At 43.8% G+C, this 20076-nt stretch overlaps 1 protein-coding gene across 5 annotated transcripts in view; it reads left to right on the forward strand.

Annotated features, from left to right (window-relative positions):
* The window catches only part of CDKL5 (cyclin dependent kinase like 5), a 1214907-nt gene that overhangs the window by 741901 nt on the left and 452930 nt on the right, over window positions 1-20076 (forward strand). For all 5 annotated transcript variants that reach the window (XM_078658112.1, XM_078658115.1, XM_078658113.1 and 2 more), the window contains one exon: window positions 15332-15468. In XM_078658112.1, coding sequence (XP_078514238.1) covers window positions 15332-15468 — 137 coding nt within the window. The remainder of the gene's footprint in view (window positions 1-15331; window positions 15469-20076) is intronic.

A 20076-nucleotide genomic window follows, 5' to 3' on the forward strand; every position in this document is an offset into this window, starting at 1 on the left:
CCTATGCCTTGAAACCTATCAACTATATCTGTATCCTATTATATCTATTGTTATGATTATTATTGGAAAATATGGAAATCCCGGAGGGGGGGGGGGGGGGGGGGGGAACGCCCCGAGTCAGCAGGTGGAATATCCACATCGTGCCCCTTGCCACGTCTCGCCCTTATCGACACCTTGCCACATCCCTGGCCAAATGATGATTCTCTTGCCAAGAGGCAACATCAGCCCTCTACGTTTGTAGAAAGTGGAGTACCGATTTCCTTTTGAGCTGAGAGTTAAGACCCAGCACGTTTAGAGTTACAATGTTAATGTTTTGGCCCTTGTCCTGCATCAGGAGTCCTGAAAAGAGTCTTCAAACCAGTGCTTTCATTTGAGCCTGTGGTTTCCGGTCAGCACTGGCACTTATGACAGCTGCCAGATGGTGGCGCTGCTAGGGTTATTTAGAGATGAGCAGAACAACAGTTTGTTATTAATTCAATATACATTAAAAAATAACTAATACCTGCCACCCAAACTATTCTCACAGATTTGGAGGTATCAGACAGTCTGAATTTTCACACTTGGTAGTAGCAATGTATGGTGCAAGCCTCCTGACGAGGACCCTAGCACATTTGTTTTTGTTTTACAAATTAAGCTTTGCTTTAAACCCACCCCTGACCACCCTTCTCGGCGACCCGGGCCTATTCTGGTTGTTCTTATAGCTATCTGGAGCAAACATGATAGGGAAAAAATCCTGCCAATAGCTCTAAATCTACTAAATAAAAGAAGGGGAGCTAGAAGTATTTTTAAGTGGGTTCTCTTCACTTCCAATTCTATAACAATATACCACGACAGAGAGATTTCACTGAGACAAGATTTAATTGTCTCTCATTTCCACATTACCATAGTGGGTTTGCCATTTTGTTAAAAGGACTCTCACCCACTGGAATTTCCAGTGGCATGCTTTATCATCGAGTCCTCACCTACATACTGGCTGTATCTGGGCGGCCTCAACTTAGAACAACATTGGAGCTCTTTCCTGTGGAGGAAGGAAGACTTGTTTGATAAAATTGCCTCTCAGTATACCCAGAAAAATTATTTATTATGGTATTTTTTGGCAAAATAAAAGCAAAAAAAGGATGCCCGGGGGAATATATATTAGAACTCTGACATCTCAAAGTTCCACATGTTTCAGCCAAATTTTAGTTCCAAAGACGGTCAATTGGCTTTCGTCAGGACCGTGATCCTAAACCCCAGTGACACGTAGCTAATCGTGTATAGATGATGTTGCTGCACACTTTGTGCTAACTAACAGTATAACATGCACTAATCTCCTAGAAGGCATGCTCCTCATACAAACCCATTCGTTGCACTTCCTCATATAAGGGATCCTGTGGGTAGAAGGAGAGACAATAATTTGAAACATCATATTGTGTGACAAAGAACACTCAGTTAATTAACATACCATGTTATTATACTTTTTTTTAAAAGCGTGCGAATACATGGGAACCTAAATATCTTACCCCGTAGGTCCTGACATAAAAAAGTTTTGTTTTAATAAATATGCCTGATTGTTCAAGTGATAATGTTCCTGTGTTAAGTAATCACTGATTCTTCATAATGATTTTCTTTACTTCGTTGGATGCAATATTATAAGTTATACACATATTAATATGTTGTTTTTGGCATCTGTATGCGTGCTTTCCAAAAGGGCTTCCCTATTCTTGTTTCTTGCTCTCTTAGATTTCTGTATGACATATTCCGGGTAACCTCGTTCCCTTAGTTTCTGAGAGAGCAAATTTGCCTGCTTTTTGTAATCTGTAGTTTTTACTGCAATTTCGTCTAAGGCGTAGAAATTGCCCATATGACATATTCCCTTTGATGGTCCTGATTGAATCTGTCAAATTTCACGTGGTTGTTTTTTGTTATGTAGCCTAGTTACATAGTTATAGACCAACAAAAAACTCACAACACAATTAAACATCAAAATAATCCTCTATAGCGGTTCCCCCATGGGTGTACTTGATCTCAAACTGTACAGAACTATCGTATATACCTTAGGGGCCCTCTCCCAACAGTCCGGATTAGACATGGGCATTGTCTTCTCTGTTAGGGGGCAGCTCCTTGGGGACAGTAGGGGTTTTGTTGCCTTCCTATGCCGCACCCAGTTACTAGAATAAAGAAAGGGGTAATTATTGCCATCAAAAGAGCAAAAATGCAAGAGTTCTCTGAAAGGAGCTCGTCGTCTGGAAGGTTCTTGTTTCTCCCGCTGGACTCTGCTTGGTTCTCGTCGTTTGGCTTCTCTAGTTTGCTGTCATTTCCATATCGGTCTGTGGCGATCCAGCCGCTCTTTGCTTGGGGCTTCCAGGTGGACGAGAGATATGGCCTCTTGTCTGGTGGGGCTTGAGGCCTGTCTATCCTTAAATTGAAACAAGATGCTCACGTTGAATCTCCAGCGATAGGGGATATTATGTGATTGTAAATAGTCTGGCGCAATTTTTAAAGATTTCCTGTTGGCTAGTGTCATAGTTGAAATGTCTTGTAATGGAGTCAGGGTGGAGTCACGGAACAGTATAGGGTCGATTCCCCTTGTTGCCATCATTATGTTGACTTTTCGTCTAAAATATTGAACTTTAGTCAGGACATTAAGGGTGAGTTTATGCTGAATTTGGTATGGGCTGAATACTCTCTGCATACCTTCCAGTTTAATCTGTAGATCGACTGTGCCCTGAAGACACAATCTGAATAGGTCCTGCACATACTGGGGCAAGACTTGAGGTTGAATCGAAACTGAGACTCTTCTGATGCGGATATTGTTACGGGGTGATCGGTTTTCACCGTCTTCTACCTTGTCAATTTAGCCATTGACATCTTTTCTCTAGTTCATCCACCCGCACACACATGGTCCAAGTCCGCCAGTGATTTAATGAAGTATGGCTGCACCCTACTCATTTATGTTTTAAATCCAGTCAGCAGTGTATTGATATACCTCCTTGATGCAGGAAATTCCACCTCTGCTAATGGGCTGGACTGGCAATCCATGGGAGGTGCCACAAGATGTGTTTTGTTTGGTGACTATGTAACACTTAGGAGGTCTCGTATACAGCAAAACATCTGCTTCCTGGTTCGGGGCTGTTGCCACTGATGTTCGTGTGGGTCTGCTGGGTCTAGAGGCTTTAGGGGAATGATACAGACCAATTTTTGCATAAAACCCCCTGGGTTCCAGGTCGTTCTGGCTGTTCTGCCCCACCTCAAATGAGTCTCCCATGGGAGCCTGCCTTTTCTGCCTAGGCAACGGTGACTTAACCACTCAAGCTCAAAGCAGCTCTCCCGTGTTGTGCTCACATCGCTGCACCATGCACGGGTCAGGAAATGCCGCGCCTCACAACTAAGACTTGGTGCTTGTTCTTCTCTAGGTCCAGCAACAGGTCTCCTGGAATCTACATTGTTGCTGGTCCAATTATGCCGGTGCCGTTTGTGACTGGGATCGAAGAAGTTACACCACCTTGGTCCCCGAGGACTGTACTCCAAATTGGCATGGTACAGACCTTGTTATGCAAGTGGCAGGGGTGGTGCTTTTCCCTTCCCTGGTGTGCACTGGCTAGCAGATGAAGGTGGCTATTTTGCAGGATCATTGGGGCAGGGAAGGTTGCTTTTTTGGTCTGTCGTATGGCCATCCGGCGATCAAAACTATTGGCCGGCGGCATTGGCTGGTGCTGAATAGCCTCTCCTGTCTCAGCAATCATTTCAGGGGTTTCTGGACAGCATCTAGGCTCGGCATTGACTCTGGAGGGCAGTCTGTCGTATGAAGCTTGGCGAGGACAATTCTTCATGGGTCTTCGTCATATCCACGCCCCACAATTGACACAACAGTGCGAAGGTCGCAATAAGACAGGACTGGAACAAGTTAAAGGGATGACATGACATGAAAATGGTGATGTAGAGGGTAGGAGCAAAAAGGCTGACGAACATTCTTGATATTCAGTGTGTACTGACAGCTATCTCAGGTAGTAACAAATCATGGATGGTGCAACTCTTCGAATGGTCTGTAACAGAGTAGACATTCACCCCTTCCTTTATTAGCCCTTCAGTCACTACAACATCTAGTCATATTTATGCATCATGTACATTCACCCTTATCTGTCGCAAGGCTGATATCTACAATGGTTATCAAAATATTATGTAAAACTTCCAAAATTACGCTCAGTAGAGAAGGAACAGGAAAACATGTGAAGAAAAATTAAAACATGGCTGATGGAAGAGATGTAAAGGTAGATCTACATGAGAGACTGGTCTCCAAGCTAGATCATACTTTGCTAAAACCCCAAACTGAAGTAGTGGGCCCACTAAGGACATACTGCCCAAGAGGTGTATAGGAATAGATAAAGGTGGTGGGCTCACTCGAACCAGTGACTATGTAAATAAGGTTCGGGCTGATATTTTACGAAATCGTAAAATAATACAAAATACTCTGGTAACCCTGTACGCTTACAGACTAGCCGATTGCCGTAGAAGTCATTGGCTTCCAGGCCTAAAAAATGTAAGCACCAATCAAGGTTTTCGGAGCCTTCAATTTCAGATGCATAGACATTGACAAATAATTACGTTATTTATCATTTTTCTCAGTTACAGTTCGAAGGCCAAAATTGCCAACTCCTCTCACTACTTTCTCCACGTTTCTGCTTACCATGTCTCTTGCTCTCATCCACTCTCTTTGCCCTGCTACTTTCTTGCCCCACGCCCAAAGAGATGACTGACCAGATGAACCCAAAGTCCAGATGATCCTGGTACTGACCGGTGGTTATCTGTCCAGTTGGCCCTACTGAGAAATAAAATCAAGTGAAAATAAACAATAACGAAAAAAAAGCAAAGCAAGCTAAATTATTAACGGAGCAAAACTGCACAATAACACAATAACACAAAATAATCAGTATCGGTGACGTAGTCAGGCAATTCCAGCTACAAGGAAGATAAATAGGGACAATTTACACTAAAGAAATGCATACAAGTGCTTAACTTGGGGATGCTATTAGTAACCTGTATAGTAATGTGTCAGGAAAGCCATAGTTTACTCTGGTCAGAAGCACAAACTATGCCACCATCGTTCGATGATTAAGTACCCAAAATCCTGTTTCACTAAGGGCCTGTATCATCAAGGAAAGAATTAGAATGAAAAAGTAGTGAAGATCATGATTTTTTTCATATGTTCCTGTTTAGATTTTGGGCATAGGGTATGAATATATATCACACAGACAGCACAAAATTGTACTCTTTCAACTTTTAGTGTAGTTCCCAAAACCCGACTCATACATTGAATTATTTTCCAAATCGAGGCTGAATTTTTTATTGTGTATGCACCAAGAAATCTCTTTGTCAATGGGATCTGAACATTGTTTTAGGTGTGCTGACAGGACTTCCTTTCAAGCCATAACTCCATTTTTCTCTCAAGCTCCACTTTTTTAATGTAATCTTTTTTGGCTAATAGCCAGGGGCTGCTCCTCCACTAGGGCAGAGGAGCTTCGCCCCACTTCTTTCTCGCAGTGCGAGAAGCAGAAACATAAAATGGTAATAACTTCCCATTATGACCATTTAATGTTTAGTTGCAGGGGGGTCGGCGAGTGGGCAGGGCTGCTCTGCGAGCAGGAGAAGAGTGGTGTGCCCACTCCTGAGGGTGCAATGCCTGTTTGGGTTAGTGAAAGTTATTATATTTTTGTCTTTAGGAAATTAATTATTTACCTACATTGTTTGACACCAAGGGGTCTATTATGATGTCGGGCGGATCGCCACTGCCCACATGGCGGTGACCATCTGCCCGACATCATCCCCAGCCCGCCTCCCATTTCCCCCGCCAGATTACTGCGGCGGACGGGAAGACCGCACAGCGCTTTTTCGCCCGGTCGACGAGACTAGACTCCGCCATCCATACTACAATGTCAGCGGAAAGCAGCCACCACAGAATGGCATGTAGATTCCTCAGTTGGGGGCCCGTTGCGGGCCCCCAGGATGTTGGGGTGGTGGGGGGGGGGCACATTGGGGGTACCTATGATACCCCCCCTGCATTTGCATGGACGATGTGACAGACACTGCGCGGTGCCTGCCACATTGTGCATGCAAATGCACAAGTGCCATTTTTTGGATTGCGGCGGGTGCTGCTGACAGCTGCGCCTGCTGCAATGCAAAAAATACAGAATGCGCCCTCCAGTGTGGCGGGCGCATCCTAATTGCGCATGCAGGACTGCCGCACACATAGCAGGCGGTCCATTTCACGGTACGATGGTGGGCGTACAAAGTCCGCCCGCCATCGTAATAGACCCCATAGTAGGTCATTATTTAGATAAGAATTTGTATAACTTCCATTGTTTTTTTCAGTGATATATTACATTTCAGACTTGTTTTGTGTCATCTTTTCACTTTCCTAAATATTTTGCATTTGAGTTAAAGAGTATCTTTTGCCATCCGGAGATGTGTACACTTATGAAAAATCTGTTAGCCAAATTTCATAATACACGCATTATCGGCACTCAATGAGAGTGTAGTTTCCTTACCAGATACTTAATTTGGCAAATAGTTGATCATTGATTTATTTGAAGAGTTTTATATAGCGAACTTGATCCAAAGGCATCAGAGCGCTCCGTAGTGTTTGCATAGTAGAAATTATTTGTGTAACTTAATACATATTGGGGTAGGCATCCAAGCAAAAAAAATACCTACATAAGTGAAATCTATGACGGTGTTAGGATAAGTAGCTGATACATTTTTGAGGTAGACATAGCTTATCAGTATATCAATTGTTTTAGCAATGTATAATAAAGTACAAATTGGGGTAGGCATAAAGACATTATGGCAGTGTGTCAGCGCAATATCTAAGGCATTTTCGAGGACGAGACAGCTTATAAATATAGCTATTGCTTTAACACTGCATAGTATAATTACCTACTTGGGTAGAAATGAAAGCATAATGGCAGTACATAAGCAAAATATGGGAGGGCATTAGGATCAGTAGCTGATACATTATAGAGGTAGAAACAGCATACATGTATATATATAATGTTTTAAACAATGTATGGATACATTATTGCAGGGTTACATGAGGAGTAAGTAAACATACATAGGACCTAAGATTACAATGGGTTGTGGCGTGCGTAAACAAAATATATGAAGGCATTAGGATCAGTAGCTGATACATTAACTGATACATCATTGAGGTAGAAACCATAGTATATTAACAATGCTTAGAAACATTGGCATAGGGTTACCTGGGGAGTACATAAACATACCTAGGGCCGGGCATTGATAGTGAGGTTACGGCATGCACTAGATTGGATGGGTGAGATAGTTCATGGGTAGCTAGGTACGGGCATCTTAGTGGCATGGGAGTGGAGGCATAGGGGTTTTCACCGAGATAATGGTGCAGATGCTTAGTCTAGACTTGTGAGTGGCAGCGCTGGTCTGTCAGGAACTTTAGGAGGGTGGGTTCAAATAGTTCAAATAGTTGTTGAGGAGAAGGAGCTTCAGTTTCGTCTTGAAGTGGGGGAAAGATTGATTTTCACGTAAGTCTTGAGGTAACGCGTTCCAGATTCTGGGGGCATTTCCGCAGAAGGAGTAGGCTCAAGATTTCTCTTACTTGAGTTTTGACAGAATCAGGAGAAGGCTGTTTGAACTTTGTATAGGTCTCTTTTGTCCGGCTTTCGATAGTTATTTGAAAAGTAGGCTGGTTTATCCGTGTGGAGAGTTTTGTGAGTTATGCATGCAGTTTTAAATATAGCCCCTGCCGCTATTGGAAGCCAATTGAGCTGCTTGAGAGTGGGAGTGATGTGGTTATCATGACGCCTCTCTCCTGATAGTAGTTTGGCCACAGCGTCGAATGTTGCTTTCAGAGGTGCTAGGTATGTTTTTGGGGCGCCCGTAATTGTTGTGTTGCCATAGTCCAGCTTGGGGAGGCCACGGGCTTGCACCACAGTCTTAGGTCAATGCTGAGTATGAAGGGTTTGACTTTTTTTTAGGTGTTTCAGCAAGTAGAATCCACTTTTGTGCATAGGCGTTAATATGTTCTTTCATGCGTAAGTGACTGTCGAGTGTGATTCCCAGGGATTTAACAGAGTGGAGATGGACAGTTTAGTGCAGTGATGTTGATCAAGCTAACTATGGGAAAGGGATTTTCTTTGGGTTGGATGAGGAGGAGTTATGTTTTGTTGGGGTTGAGTTTGCGGGGATTGCTGGTTAGCCAAGATTAAACTGTGTGTAGAGTACTGTTTAGGTGCTGGTTGTCTTCGACTGATGAGATTTTCCTGTAGATTTTGGGTGTCATCCGCATAGAGGTGATAGGCAATTCTGGCTTGTTTTAAGATCACTGCGAGAGGCTCCATGTAGAGGTTGAATAGGGCAGGGGACATTTGAGAATTTGATAAACTTTGTGCGCATGTTTAGGAACCATTGCAGGACAGTTCCATTGATGCCTGCTCTCTTCGAGTGGGTGTTAAGGAGGATGTCGTGGTTGACAGTGTCGAAGGCGGGTGATAAATCGAGGAGGTCAAGGGGACAACCCTGTCTTTCGTCTAGAAATATGAGAAGATCATCTATGATGTTCAAAATGGCAGTCTCTGCATTGCAGCCTTCCCTGAAACCCGACTAGAAGGTGTCATGTAAGTTGTATTTTCAATGTGGGTGTTGAGTTGAGGAAGCACACATTTTTTGATGGTTTTTGCTAGGAGAGGGAGGTTAGTTATGAGATCATTTAGGTTGGCATCAGTTTTTTTGATGAGGCAGGGTTATTTGGGCGAGTTTGAGGGGAGCCAGCATGGAGCTGCTCGATAGGGAGGAGTTGATGATTTTGGTCCATATTGGAGAGATGATGTGACTGAGCTTTTTTACAAATGCCACTGGGAGAGGGTCTGAGATGTGCGATGTGGGCTTCATGTTCGTAAGTATTTTTCGAACTTCTTCAAGGACATGGTTGGGTTTAGACCAGGTTGTATTGTTTTTCAATTGCAGGGAGTTGAGGTTAGAGAGCTGTGTTGATGAGGAGGGAGCTGTGCAGATGAGGAAAGGAGATGAGCTGCTTTAGGAGGAAGGGGTTCTTAAGGGCCCTTGCTGCACAGGGCAACCTTGGTGTAAAGTGGCAGGGTGGGAGGCTCAGGAGATAGCACAATACTCAATACTTTTCAGAGAAAAGTTTTGTGAATTCTTCACACCGTTTGGTAACAGTTGTTAAATGCTTGTTGAGAGAAAGAGGATGTTTGCTGCTTTATGAGGTTGAAAAGTTCTTTGGGTCTGTTTTTGGACCGGTCCAGTTGTTCCCGGAAAAAGTTTGATTTTTCTCTAAAGATATGGTTTTTGTATTTTTGGCTCTGAGGATCGAGAGATTTGATTCAGATGGTTGCTCCAGGTTCTTTCAGCTAAACCGAGTTGGTGCCTCTCATTGTTTAGGTTGTTATTAAACCAGGATCTGGGGGGGATACCGCATGACTTTTTGAGTTTCAAAGATGCTACTGCTTCTACGAGTTCTGCCATTTTTGTGTTATAACGGTCGGTGAGGTCTTTGGTGGCGGAGAGGCCAGGCGGGGTTAGGATGTGAGAGTTAACCAGTGTTTCTAGCTCTGTTTGGGGGATTTGGTGGATGTTCATCACCCAGTGATTGGGACAGCTTGACTTGGGGCGGGCCTTTGGATGGAAGGTATTGAGCCGGAAAAGTATTAGATGGGGATCGGTCCAGTCTGATGGAAGGATGAAGTGCTGGGAAAGCATGTTGTGTTTTGAGATGAATGTGTCAAGGGTAGAATCCTTGTGCCTTTGTTTCTTGCAGTGCTGGGTAAGATTGTTCGCTTCCAGGAGTGTGGTAAGGGTTAATACTGGGGGATCCTTTACATTGGTCAAGTGTAGGTTAAGGTCTCCTAATATAATGTCAGAGTTGTCATTTAGAGAATATAGCGAAATTAGGTCTGCTAAGTCTTCGATGAACCCAGGAGTGTCACCTGGTGGGTAATAGATGAGATGAAATTTGATGGGGGTGTGGCCTTTTGAGGGGTAGTTGGTGGTATAGAGGGGTGTAAGGCAAAGCTTGTTTTTTGTATTGAATGGTTACTCCGCCCCTCCTGCGACCCTGGCGATCGCTGCATATGATTGAGATGCCCTAGGGATGAGGAAGTTGATGTAAAGGGGATGAGTGATCTGTTAGCCATATTTCCGTGAGAAAGCATATGTTGATGTTGTGTTGAAGGATAGAGTCTGCTATATCAGTGGCATGTCTGACTTGATCTGCAGTTCAGGAGCAGGCAGTAGGGAAAAGGTGGCAAAATCGACATAGGTTGACTGGGTTGGACGGTAGTTAGATGTGTGGGGGGCCCAGCCGAGCAAGTGTTATTCAAGGTCCTATTAAAGTTAAGGACGACCAGGATCTTACACAGACCTAGTTGATTTGGAGCACTGTCAAGGGTGTTGCTTTATGAATCTGCTATCCGCTGTGGTAATCCTGCTGTGCTGCAATTGTTATTGGGTTGTTGGTGCATGCATGGGTTGGTTTCTTTAGGGGAGTGGACTGTGGGATCAGGACAAGTGAATGAAGCAGGAACCATGTCCGGCATCTGTGCCGGAGGTAGTAGCATGAAGTGATTAGCCCTTGCATCACTTCAAAGCTATTACATTTCTTCTAGGATAGAGTTGATTTTTAAGTTCCATGTGGGTAAATATAGGGAGCAGTTAAGAAGTAGCTAGAGTTTCCATAAGGAGGTAGATGTGTTGATTTTCATTGGAGTCTGGGATGGTGTCTGGGTAGGGGGGGTTGGAGCCTAAGATAGTTTTAGGTGGGTAGTGGATGGGCACCAAGGGGAGGGAGGGAGGGAAGGTAATTCTGGCAGTGAAGTTGCAGGGTCAAGGTTTCCGAGGGTGGGGGAGCTGATAGGGGTAAGTCAGGGGAGCCACTGAGATTGGTAGCTGGAGTAGAGGGCTGCACAAGGGGCGGTGTGGGTGCGTTGATCCATCCCTGGCTGAAGGTAGCAGTACTTGTTCTCTAGGGGAGGTGTGGAGGGTGGGTGTAAGACCGGGTGGTGACGTTGGGGGTTGGTTCACTGGTAGAGGGGAGAATGGAAGTGGAGGGGCCAGGAGGCAGTAGTGAGCTTAGTTCTCTACTGGAGAGGAGAGGGTAGAATTAGAACCAGATGTCTGTGGAAGAGGGTGGTTCTCTGGTGGAATGGAGGGGGGTGGGAGCGGGGCCCAAAAGCAAGGAGGTACAGAGAGTGGGAAAGTGACGGTCAAAGATGGCTAGGTTTTGATCATCGGCTTGTATTAGGATGTCCCCGGATCTGTAAATAGTTATGGACAAATCTCCTTTGAAGGACTGCGAGGGAGATATGTCGAGCTTTGTTCCGTAAGGGACTTTGGTAGTGTTAGTTACATGGAGGTGTTGACGGAAGTTTGTTCTCTGTTTTGCAGGTTTTTTGGTGTGGAAAATGGAGTCCATCTTTCAGCCTCTTTGTGTTGGACTGTAGTAGATATTTGTTACCATTAACTTTAATCCTAGCATTGGCATGTGAATGAATGAATGAATGAAGGAAAATGCATTTATACAGCGCGATTGCTGCCCTGGGGCGTCCAAGCGCTAGGGAGAATGTGCTCTTCCCATTTTTTCTCTCTTGCCTCCCAGCTGAGCGTCTTTCACCTCCCCTACAAAATGCCGACCACTGGGCGTTCGTGCGCAGCGGGCGTGCCGCTGGCTGCCTAAGGCAAGCCCGTCTACACCCGTCCGTGTCCGCATCCAGGCTGCGGCCAGCACCAGGAATTCTGGCTCCCCAGAGCCCCACCGATATGACACCGCCACCCTCCTTGCTCTCAACCTCGGAAGACACCCAGACTGCCAGAACTCTTCACCGACCACCACCCACTGACCTTTCACCTGCAGACACTACCAACATTCCTGCACCATCTACAGCGCCCCCACCTCCGCCACAGGCTCACGGTACTCCCACGCCACCAAAGCCCTTTGTGCATCCTCCTCAACGTGCGCTCCCTCCACAGACACGCCATAGAGATCTGGGACCTGATCGACACCCTCGCGCCTGACGTCACCTTCTTCATGGAAACCTGAACCCACGCCACCTCCTGTCCCGACATCGCCACCGTTATCCCCGACCGTTACAAGATCCATAGAAAGGACCGCCCTCACCGCCCAGGAGGAGGACTCGCTATTGCACACAAGACCTCCCTCCGACTCTCCACCTCCAACTCGAGTGACCCCCACTCCAACACAGACTACCTCCACTTCCAGATCCATACGTTCCCCAGGACTACGCTACGCAGCACTTTCGCCTACAGACCCCCGGGACCCCGCTCCCTGGCCACTACAGCAATCACCGACCTAGTCAAACGCCATGCTATCACCTCCACAGACTACATCCTACACGGGGACCTGAATTTCTGCCTCGACAACCGCAGCAACCTCGACTCCACCGCCCTCTTCGACAACCTTTCCAACCTCGGACTGAAGCAGCTTGTCAACACCTCCATGCACAGAGCAGGACACACCCTCGACCCCATCTTCGCAGGAGGGTCAAAGGTCCGCTTCAGCCACACCACACAGCCCCCCTGGACTGACCACCACTGCGTACATTTCACCTTCAACCCAAACACCGCACCCAAACCGGCGCCCCGCCAGCCACGAAGTACCTGGAGCAAAATCGCAGAGGAACACATCAACTCCACCATCCTCCTAGACTTCCATCACCACGAACGACGCCAACGCCGCAGCCAAAGAATTTCACCAATGGATCTCCAGATGCACTGAAAAGATAGCCCCCTCCGCCACCCCGCCAAACAACGCCCTCTGAAGGCCGCCTGGTTCACCACCGAACTCCATGTCACCAGGCGCATGTGCAGACGCCTTGAGAAAAAATGGCGAAGCCAGAAAACCACAGTAGACATAAACGAATTTGGAGCGCAGTGAAGAAGCACCACCAGCTCATAAGGGACACCAAACGGACATTCATCAAGAACAAAATCGAAACCAAGGCAACCAACACCAAAGAACTCTACAACGTCATACAGCAACTCACCAAACCCCCCAGCGAGGCCACGAATATCACACCTTCCCACGAACTCTGCAACAAGCTCAGCTCCTACTTCAATTAGAAGATCAAGGCCCTCTACGACCACTTCAGCGACCAGATGCCGCTCACCATCTTTTCCCCCTCCACTGACCTCCAGCCGACCATCATGACCTGGACTCTCGCCACAGTGGAACTGATCACGATGACCATGATGAAAACCCGGTAAGGAGCCTCCACGGACCCCTGCCCACCTCACATCTACCAGAGGGCCGCCACCGCCTTCTCTTTCCAACTAGGAAGGACCATCCACGCCTCCCTCCAATCCGGCATTTTCCCTGACGACTGGAAGCGGAAGGAGGCGGAAGTCAAGCCCTCCTTAAGAAGCCCACGGCCGACCCTACGGACCTGAAGAACTACCGGCCCATCTCTCTGCTCCCTTTCACCGCCAAAGTCACAGAAAGACTCGTAAATGCCCAGCTGACCGCATTCATCGAAGAGAACCCCATCCCAGACGCCTCCCAGTCCAGATTCTGCAGCAACCACAGCACCAAGACCGCCCTCCTTGCCGCCACTGACGACATCCGCATTCTACTCAACCAGGGACACACCGCAGCCCCTTTCCTACTAGACCTGTCCTGGGCTTTCGACACTGTCTCACACCACACCCTCGCAGCTAGACTGCACCACAATGGGATACAAGGTACCGCCCTGAACTGGATCTGATCCTTTCTCTCCAGCAGAACCCAGAGGATCAGACTCCCCCTTTCATCTCCGAACCTACAGAGATCAACTGCGGAGTACCACAGGGATCATCGCTCAGCCCCACTCTCTTCAACATCTACATGGCCCCCCTCGCCACCATCGTCAGACAGCATGGGGTCAACATAGTATCTTACGCCAATGACACCAAGCTCATATTCTCCCTCAGAAAGGATCTCAAAGACACTAGGCTCAGTTTCCAGGAAGGAATGAAGGACGTCCTGGCCTGGATGAAGGATAGCTGCCTGAAGCTCACACTGAGAAAACAGAGGTCCTCACCCTGGGACCTTCAACCTCCGCCTGGAATGACCCATGGTGGCCCTCCCTCTCGGTAGTCCTCCCACCCCGACAGACCACGCTCGGAACCTCGGCATCATCCTCGACTCCTCCCTTAGCATGACCCGCCAGATCAACGCCGTCGATTCCACCAGCTTCAACTGCCTCTACATCCTCCGAAATACCTTTAAATGGATCCCCCCCAAACACAGAAAAATCGTTCCCCACGCACTCATAACCAGCAGACTGGACTACAGAAACGCCCTCTACGCCGGTGTCAACAGGACCCTTCTACACTAACTCCAAACCATCCAGAATGCCGCGGCCAGACTCGTCCTTGGGACCCCTCGGCACAAACACATGACTCAACACCTTCGAGACCTGCACTGGCTCCTCGTTGAGAAGAGAATAACCTTCAAGATCCTCACCCACACCTACAAATCCCTCCACAACATTGGACCCAAATACCTCAACGAGAAAGTCTGCTTTCACGCCCCCAAAAGAAATCTCCGATCTGCCGACCTTGCCCAAGCAGATACCCCTGCATCCCCAGAAGCAGAGCAGGAGAAAGGGCCTTCTCCTACATTGCAGCCAAGACCTGGAACAAGCTCCCAGTCAGCATCAGATGCTCCCCGAACCTGAACGCCTTCAGGAAGGACCTCAAGACCTTGCTCTTCGACTGAACCGGAGCTGCCCACCCCTCGCCTTGAGTCCCTCACGGGTAAGTAGCGTGCTCTATAAACCCGCTAAGTGATTGATTGGTATTCCTAGGCAATAAACTCCTGGTAGTTACCTGACAATAATCAGAGGTAAGTGCAAGGAAAGCTGTTTGCCCAGCTACTTCATCGATATCGGCGAACCAGTGGTATTCTAACATCATTAGTGCTCATTCTCCAGTCCTAATTCAGACTTGGATTTCTAAAACCCGCTCATCTACGCTATGAGAACTGAAGTCCATTGATGATAGTTCTTTTTTTGGTTGTATTATAAATACATTTTCTCATGCTTCTTTAGTTCCCCTGACTATATTTGTAAATAAGAGCTGGTGGTATAACTTTGTGTGGTGACTTTTCTTTTGGTGTCAGGACCTTTGCTGCAACTAGTCATTGACTGAAGTCATCAGTATGCCTTTCAGGCCGAGCCCAATTAGTAGAAAATGAAAGGTTGAGGATTGTAACTGTATGCATTTGAAAGCTACCACTTTATAATAATGCTGATTTCTTAAACTTTCATTTATTAAACATTTATGGTGCTAAATACTGTCTACTTCTTTTCTCCAGAAAATGAGGAAGTCAAGGAAACGACATTGCGAGAACTTAAAATGCTTCGTACTTTGAAACAAGAAAACATAGTGGAGTTGAAGGAAGCATTTAGAAGAAGAGGAAAACTATATTTGGTCTTTGAATATGTGGAAAAGGCAAGTGATTTTTTTAATGTTTATTGTTACTTTGTATGCTTGTAACGCTGTAACTATTCCTTTTGGTTTGAAAATATAGCAACATTCTGACAACTAAGAGAAGATCAACCAAACCACACAAAATAAAACAGGGCAAAATGTAACATTTAGCAATATAAAAAAGTAATCACATTTTCACATTTCATTAAATGCCTTTTTGCCTGTGTGTCTTCTGCATTTTGTAATCTGAGACCCTCTAATAGTTGGTTTTATAAACCTAACATATAGGGGAAGCATTTTTTCGGGTTGGGGGGAATTAAATGTCCTGCATACAGGATGGAGATCCTGCTAGTCCCTGACTTGCCCCCAGAAACAGTGGGCAGAAGGAGATTTCTAAATGGCATAGCGAGGTTGACTCAGACTGCTGGGGCGTTTCTGATAGTTTTACATGCTTATGCGAGGTGTGAAATAAAAAGAAAATAGCGATTGGCAAGGTAGTGAGTGGAACATGTTTTGTTGATATAGCTGACGGAGCCCAATCTTTAGTGTAACAAAGACACAAAAGTAGCACATACCTCAGTCTATGTAAAGTGTAATTATGTAAACTCTATTTTCAACACGATTAAATGATCCCTTTGTACAATGATATGCATCAGATTGGAGTTTCTTATTTAAATCTGTTTGGATGCTCATTTTGAAATGGTTTGTTCTAATAAGGTAATTTGAACTTCCACGGATATGTTTTGTTTTGTAAAATGCCTGTGTAATCCTTAAAGCATATGTTTACGTATTTTAATGTGCTTTGAGTTTTACACATGGTTAAGTCTGTGACACTTCCTTAAAACATCGCAGTGTCTGTTACAGTAACTGTTACAAATGAAAATTCATTTTAAGAATGTAGGGAATGTATTAGGCAATCTAGACAAAAATGCACTAAATTGCAATCTTTTAAACAATGTTTATAATGTTTTGACAACACAGGCATTCAGGAATGTCAGTGTCTTTGCTTAAACAGCGTCATTACTTCAGTTTGTTACAGTTCACATTTTATAGTAAATATATTACTTTTGGCTATTCACCATTTCGCAGTGTAACGTTACGACAGTGTAGACTTACATTTTTTCGCTCCCAAAAACGGGATGGACCCAGATTTCAAGTGTAAAGTTACCACAGTCATAAAAAGACCTGGAGTAAGTCCAGCACCATACATGGCCAACCACTGGTATTACAACATCCTTCCATAGAAAATAATGGAAGGGACTTAAAATAGAACCCCATAGAAAATAAGGTAAACATGAATTTATTTATTTAAATGTAAAAAATATATATAATATAATTAAATGTAAAAAAAAGTTATAATGTAAATAAATATTAAATAACATTTCATGATAAAAAAAGTCTTAATTGCGTTTTTTGAAATTTAGACTTACATGTTTTCACTCCTTAAAATGTGGTGAAGCAAGATTTATGAGTGTAAAGTTACCACAGCCATAAAAAGACTGGGAGTAAGTCCAGTACTATACATGGCAAACCACTGGTACTGTAACATCCTCCCATAGAAAATAACGGAGGAATTGACTTAAAATAGAACCCCAAAGGAAATAATGTAAAAGTAATTCAATTTAGTTCGACTTTTTAAAAATATATTTAAATGCAATTCAATGTTAAAAAGTTATTTAAAATTAAATATTAAGTAATATTTCATGGTAAAAAGTTGTTAGATCTTTTAATGTACAAATAAATGTAGCTACTTAAAAAATAATTTCATGAATTTAAATTCTATTATTAATTGTCAATTTTAATACATAATAAGAAATACAAACATTTTACTTTTGGTGCTTTTTAAAAACATATCTTTAAAGATATATTTACCTTAATTTAATATATTTAAGTTAATAAAATATGTAATTCAAAATTAAAGTGCAGTACATTTACTATTGTTTTGGGTCCCTTTTGGTTGTAGTACATTTAGAAGTGCCGTTTGTTAATAACAATGGGCTTACTCTTTTGTGGATGAGTGTGTGTCTTTCCCTCCGTCTCCCTCACTAAAACCCTCCGAACTCCTCCCTAACCCCCTTTCATTTAGTAGTAAGTATTCTTCTTTATCCAGCCACTTCCTCTAGTTAGTCCGACATTTGCTACTAAGTAAACATACATGCATGAGCATCTACCCATAGGAAAGATAAGAGAGGTAGAGATGAAGATTTCGTCACATAGGTTTGTGAATTGCATTTTGCAGAAACTAAGTTGTGCTACTGCAGCTCTACTTTTCATACTACAAAATGGAGTTTGTGAATCTTGCCCTAAGTATTTTTGAAGCAGCAGAGTTTGTGCAGATTTCGGTACAGGCGTTGTATGTGACCAGAGTTGTGAATTCAACATTGTTCAGCAGGGCTATGGCTTTGGCTATTGCCAAAAAGCTTTGTGGCGAAGGCACTGAAGAATGTACTGAAATTATTTGTGGTAAAATGTTGAAAAAACAATAAGTGTATGATGAACAACGTTGATAAAACCACCACATCAAGTCATGAACACCTGTAGCTAGAATTGTCAGTGATAAGCACTGGGAAATGACTAAACTAAAGATTAAAAAAATCATAACTGCATATATGACAAATCTAATGCTCCAGATTCTTGTGATTCACCTACGTCAACAAAATTACCCAGACTTTGTAATTCTCTACCTAATCTCCAGTAATACTGCTGTATGGATTAGTTGCATAAACTAAGACTCTGGCTTAGCTCTACAAACTTTGATTTCTCACCCACAGGTACCTGAATTTAGTTCAGCTCATCAACACTTGAGCATGAAAGTACAAGTTGTTGTAGCCCCACACAACCCCACTTAATACATAGTTGATGTGGTGTCCTTGCTTTTTAGGTTACTAACAGTTCCTAAGAAAGGGGTCAGGTATGCAGTGGTATTTCAAACACAGTTTCATGCTTTAGAATATCACATAAATATACTGCAGTAAGAGAAAAGACATTTTTATTTAAAAGTTTTGTATTTCAACAGCCTCATCCTGTTGGGTGGGATATGTAAAACAACCACACAGATTCATAAAACAGCACTAATGTATGTTATTAACAAGTAAGAATAGAATAATATGAATGTTTCTAACACAGCCGAAATTTAATTTTGCAACTTAACACCCTAAAGACGACTTCTGTGCGCTTTACGATGAGAGCATGGAGTATCTTAACTTGCAACTAGAGTTGCTTCAGATTCAGTTCACTGCATACCTGTTCACAGTAAGAATCTGTAATTATCAGTAGCTGGGAGAGAGTGTTTCCTCAAAAGCAAAACTAACATCAGCAGGGCTCAGCTCCTCTACTTTCTGGCTTGGCTCTGTATTGTCTCTTAGCATGAGACTGGATGCTGCAGCAGTACATCGATCTGTTGATCTCTGTCAGAATCTACACCAGTATCTTGTGTGATTATGGGTGGCGAATAACTTCCCTAACCCAGTGGCCACTAGATGAGCCTTTCAAACTCTTGACCGCCAATCTAATCTTAAATGGGACATTTCCCAGGAATTTCTGATACAACCTGTGTGCATCAATATATTAGTCTTAGACACATTAATATAAACAAATATGATAAAAATCAGTCAGTTCAGACTACATTGTTTATGTTGCTGTTATTATCTGACAATGAAATAGAGATATCATGACACCTGTCCCACACTGAAGTTGCATTAGGTGTCTTATCGATGTCATTGTCTGGATTAATTTACACCTCCACAGCTTCTTAGAAAGAAAAGGAAAGATGGCATCGCTGTAAAGGTTAGACATGCCACTATGTAGGGGGAAAAATTGAGTCTTGGCCAGCTGAAAATGAAGTCTGCCCTTAAGATGTTTACATCACCTTCTGTGGTCTATTTGGACATTTGGAAGAGGTGATTTGCTCCAATAGTATTTTTCCAGGAGATATTAAAAATCAGTCTTGTAATTGACCTAATTCTTATAATTTTTGTTTTGGCAAGGTTATGACATCATGCCCCAATTTGCTTCAATTGAAAACAATACAGGAGTTGCAATTGTAATATATTTCATTCATCATGTTTGTAGAGAAACATGTTTGCTGGCATCAGCACTTACCTGGATATGCCATAGTTAGGCCACTTATGTGTTTTCTCCGTAGACTTTATTTCCTGTAAGATGATGACAGAAATTACCTTTTGGATTCTGCCAAAGCCTCAATTGAAATATAAGTGGTTTTAGTGCAGTTTGATCAGAAAAGACAGCAATCTTCAATTCAGCTTTAAATATTCAGGTAGAAGAAGACTTTTGAAAGACCAGTGTCTTAACAAGATTTAAACTTAGTCTAAACCCCAGCAGTTTAAATGGCTTCAAATGTCTATATCTTGTGGCATGAGGTGTCTTAGACTAGTATAGTTTGAAGCCATATTTTATGCATTATGTACACATTCCTCCCCCCCCCCCCCAATTTAGGTGTATGACATAATAAAGGAGTCATTAAATAGGGGCTTCACCCAGCCATTATATATATATATATATATATATATATCTCCCCCTTGGAGGCTTTCAAGGTGGAAGAGAAGTGATATATACTGTGGACCAAGATCTAGTTTCCTGTGAAAACTGGTGTCATTCCTTTCAGCGTTT

The sequence above is a fragment of the Lissotriton helveticus genome, chromosome 8 (genome assembly GCF_964261635.1).
Source record: "Lissotriton helveticus chromosome 8, aLisHel1.1, whole genome shotgun sequence".
Classification (NCBI taxonomy): domain Eukaryota; kingdom Metazoa; phylum Chordata; class Amphibia; order Caudata; family Salamandridae; genus Lissotriton; species Lissotriton helveticus.